Source organism: Gavialis gangeticus, unplaced genomic scaffold (genome assembly GCF_001723915.1).
Source record: "Gavialis gangeticus isolate Ggan-Ray unplaced genomic scaffold, GavGan_comp1, whole genome shotgun sequence".
In the NCBI taxonomy this organism is placed as follows: Eukaryota; Metazoa; Chordata; order Crocodylia; family Gavialidae; genus Gavialis; species Gavialis gangeticus.
This window is the reverse complement of record NW_017728994.1, coordinates 41,659,395-41,663,618: the sequence shown is the minus strand read 5'-3', so window position 1 is coordinate 41,663,618 and position 4,224 is coordinate 41,659,395. Positions and strand designations below refer to the sequence as shown.

At 40.3% G+C, this 4,224-nt stretch overlaps 1 protein-coding gene across 1 annotated transcript in view; it reads right to left on the bottom strand.

Annotated features, from left to right (window-relative positions):
• LOC109287159 (coiled-coil and C2 domain-containing protein 2A-like) overlaps positions 1–4,224 on the bottom strand; it is a 41,895-nt gene that overhangs the window by 11,039 nt on the left and 26,632 nt on the right. Inside the window, exon 5 of the mRNA XM_019502122.1 lies at positions 1,568–1,660. Within this exon, the coding sequence (XP_019357667.1) occupies positions 1,568–1,660 (93 nt within the window). The remainder of the gene's footprint in view (positions 1–1,567; positions 1,661–4,224) is intronic.

Sequence of the window (4,224 nt, the reverse complement as noted above, 5' to 3'; positions counted from 1 at the left end):
AGGAGATTATTCCTCCCTTATTGTTCCTTCCAAGTCATACCTCCCTCTTCTCAAAACCCACTCATCCTCCCCTTCCCCCATGGGAACACCTTGTTCAATTTAAAAAACAAACCCTAACATGTTCCATAGACTTTCAAGACCAGCCACACCTATTGAAGTGAGGAAGAGTCTTATAACTAAATCCTTATATGCCACTCTAAAAATGAAAAATATTATAAAACGTATCAATTAAAAGTTTACATTAATAAAGCAATATACTTAGCAATGCAAATTCAGACTCTTCTGACTTAAATATTAAGTACTTACCTCATAGATATAATTTCTTCATAATCCCTCACAATATCTGATAAATTACACCTGTGCTTAATTTTGACAAGTTGCTTTATAGTTTGTTTTCTCATCTGCAAAAATAATACTTGCATTTTTTAATAAAAGATGGTATCTAAAAAATGAAATACATGGTCTCTCCATTATAGTCCTCTATGCTATAGAGCCTGAGATCTGACTAGGGTAGGATTTCTGCTAGCTAGTTTGCACAAGGCTGCTTACGCTGCACTTATCACGGCTGGAATGAAATAGGGAAGAAAGTTATAGCTATTCTTTTTTTTAGTGCAAAGAATAAGCAAGGCAGGCTAAGGAGGCCACCTTAGAGCAGAAGTGTCAAATGTATGGCCCATGGGCTTTATCTGGCCCAGTATGCTCCTAGAGAGCCACATATTTTGGGGGTGAGGAAGTGAGGCAGAGACAATTCTGTGGGGCACATTACCTCTTCTTAATCTCAGTTTGGGTGGTTTGGTTAGATATTTGAAGGCCCCTGGGAACAAAAAGCACAAATTCTTCACCCATATCTCCTTAAGCAAGGATGTTGACAAACTGCCATTATAAGTGGCTGAGAAGAATAAAATTAAAGTTCACCTTGTTATATTTTTCCTGTCTCCAAAATGTATAAATTCTCAACACTACTGGACTCCCATATGACAGCAACTATAATATCTATTAAAATGCCAACCTTTTAAATTTTAAAGTATGTAGGGTAGTATTACTTCAACAGTTGCTGAGCAGACTTGACTGATCAGCACCATACAGGACTGACTCCTTAGTCGGGATCTTATACAGTGTCACTCTGTTGCAACTGCAAACAGTACAGTACAGATAATGGAACATGGTGTCTCTCCCCTCTGTCACTGGTTGATTTCCTGTCAGTAGGGAACAGCAGTCAGCATCCATCTGATATTCAGTGTCCTCTATGAAATTAGTGGATGATCCAGTTGAGGACATATATCTGTCTCAACACAACTACCATCACAATTGACTCCCTCACTAGAAGCCTCAGAAAGAAACTTACCATCAAGAAGATGCTAAAACTAAACTGCACTTTCTCTCCAGAAAAGCTTTGAGGCTTTAACAATAAGGAATGAAATCTATACCAATGCTTCATGTATTCTGTTGTTCACTTTCTAATGCTGCATGTTAAGCACTTTCAGAAGCATTAGACTTACATTATACATGAAAAGAAAAGGCTTGTCATTTCTCATGGTCAACAGGATAATGTCAGTGTTTGTCATACCTTCCTTATAAAGTTGGCAGAACTAATTCTCTGTGCACTAATAGGATCCTCATCTGTCACTGAAACTTCTGTCTTCAGTCGGCTTTCATATCCCTGAACACAGAATTACGTAATTTTTTCATAGTTGTACACTGACATTTACAATGCTTTTAAGAGAAATTTAGAAGAAATGTTTAAATAAAGAATACGATGTTTCACTTTTTCAAAACGATGATGAAATTACAAAACATTTCAGAATATAACATTTTACTGGATTACTACAGACTGTATCCTCATCTATTTAACAAAGTCAAATATTTTAAAATTATCATTTAAAAAAAGTATATCAAAGAGAGAAAAATGCAGACTCATAGTGCAAGCAACTCACTATGACAAGAACAGAAAAATGCATCTTTCTGGGCAAGAGTCAAAGATCTGAAGACAAAGCAAACTTGTTTCAAAAAGAAGTTACAGGGGAAAAGATATAACAGGGCAGTCTTCAGCAGCTGTGGTAGCAGCCCAACAGACATGGTGCCCCGGGCTACTGCTCCAATCACTCCCCAACTCTCACCCCCAGTTATGCTACTAGTAAAAGTTGTTTGCACTATGAGTCATGAAACTGGGTTATGGCACTAAGAAAAACTGCTAACTGAGTGGAAAACAAAGGAAGAGAAGTAGGAAGAGAGAAAATACTTGAACTGACAACTATAACGTTGTATTAAAAAACAAAGAAAAATCTGGATACCCGATAGTTAGAGGAAGTCTACAGACTCTTCAAAAATAAGATATATTTAGCTTTTTTTCTAAGCAATAGCACCATGAACTGGTCAACTCATAGAAGAGTCTGAGAGGTAAAAAAAAGTAATTCTTTGTATGTGTGAAAAAAATGAGCCAAAATATTATGCAACCAGGAAACCTGGAATCCAAGGTGGCTAGTCAAACAGATGAAGGAAGATAAAAGCAGGAAGTTATCAGTAAAACTCAAGTTGACAGTGTAGTGGCCTACACAAGGCCATGTTGTAGAATTTGAGTGATGACAAAATAATGGAAAATAAGACAAATGGAACGTCCAAGTGACAATGGAAGATAAAACAGTTGGGGTTGTTTTTTTAAGAATTTTCCTCTGACTATTTCTGTAGATGAAGCCACAAATTTGCTTTAGGAAAATGTGTAAAAGGAAGGTGAATGTGAACAGCCAATTAAAGGTTTCAAAAGACATGGACAGCTGGATATTATCAATGATGCAATTTTTTTTATTACAGTTTCCATCCTGTGGTCATTGTCTTTAACACATATCCCATTCCCTCTATAATATGCCTACTTACATGTTTTTCTAGAAAACAGCAAGAGAAGACTGCTAAACCAGGCAGTATTTTGCAAATAGGCCAGTAAATAGGCCAGTAAATAGGCCTTCTTTGGATCTGGCCATTTCTTCCCTCCCCTCTTTTTGTTATTGAATATAAAAACGAGTTCTGTATTGCATTGGAAATTCAATGGAGAACCCAGAACGTATAGATTTCATAGACTTTCATAAACATTAGGGCTGGAAGGGACCTCGGAAAATCATTGAGTCCAGCCCCCTGCCCCACGGGCAGGACGTCAGCAGGGTTCATAGGATCCCAGCAAGATAAACATCCAGTTGGCTCTTGAAGGAGTTCAAAGTAGGTGCTTGAACTACCTCCGGCGGCAATCTATTCCAAACCTTGGGGGCTCGGACAGTGAAGAAGTTTTTCCTTATGTCCAGCCTGAAATGGTCATGGCAGAGTTTGTGACCGTTCGACCTTGTCATTCCTTGGGGCACTCTGGTGAACAGATGTTCCCCCAGATCCTGGTAAGCACCCCTGATAAACTTATAGGTGGCCACCAGATCACCTCTGAGCCTGCGCTTTTCCAGGCTGAAGAGTCCTATGGCTCTCAGCCTCTCTTCATAAGGTCTGTTTTCCTGACCTCTGATCATGCACGTGGCTCTCCTCTGCACCCTCTCAGGCTTCTCCATATCCATTTTAAATTGTGGAGCCCAAAACTGGACGCAGTACTCTAGCTGCGGCCTCACCAAGGCTGAGTACAATGGGAGAATGACGTCCTTGGATTTGCATGAGAAGCATCAGTGGATGCAAGCCAGCATTTTGCTTGCTTTACTAGCAGCAGTATCACATTGAAGGCTCACATTCATCTTCTGGTCAGTCATGACCCCCAAGTCCCTTTCGTTCATAATGCTAGCCACCGTAGCACTGCTGAGCCTATAAGGATGCTGCAGGTTTTTCTTCCCAAGGTGGAGAACCTTGCATTTTTCAGTGTTAAACACCATCAGGTTCTCCTCTGCCCATTTCCTCACCCTGTCAAGGTCAGCCCGGATTGCCCTCCTGTCCTCAGGCATGGATTCTTTACCCCAGAGTTTGGTGTCATTGGCAAACTTGGCCAGTCCACTTCTGATACCAATGTCCACATCGTTAATGAAGATGTTAAATAGTATAGACCAAGGACAGAGCCTTGGGGGACCCCACTGGTCACAGGACACCATGATGATTGACTTCCATCAACCACCACCCCCTGGATCCTACCACAGAGCCAATTCCCCAGCCAGGGGATCATGGTGAGGCCTAGGCCGCAGTTAGCCAGTTTTGCTAAAAGGGAATCATGGGATACCAGATCAAAGGCTTTTTTAAAGTCAAGACATA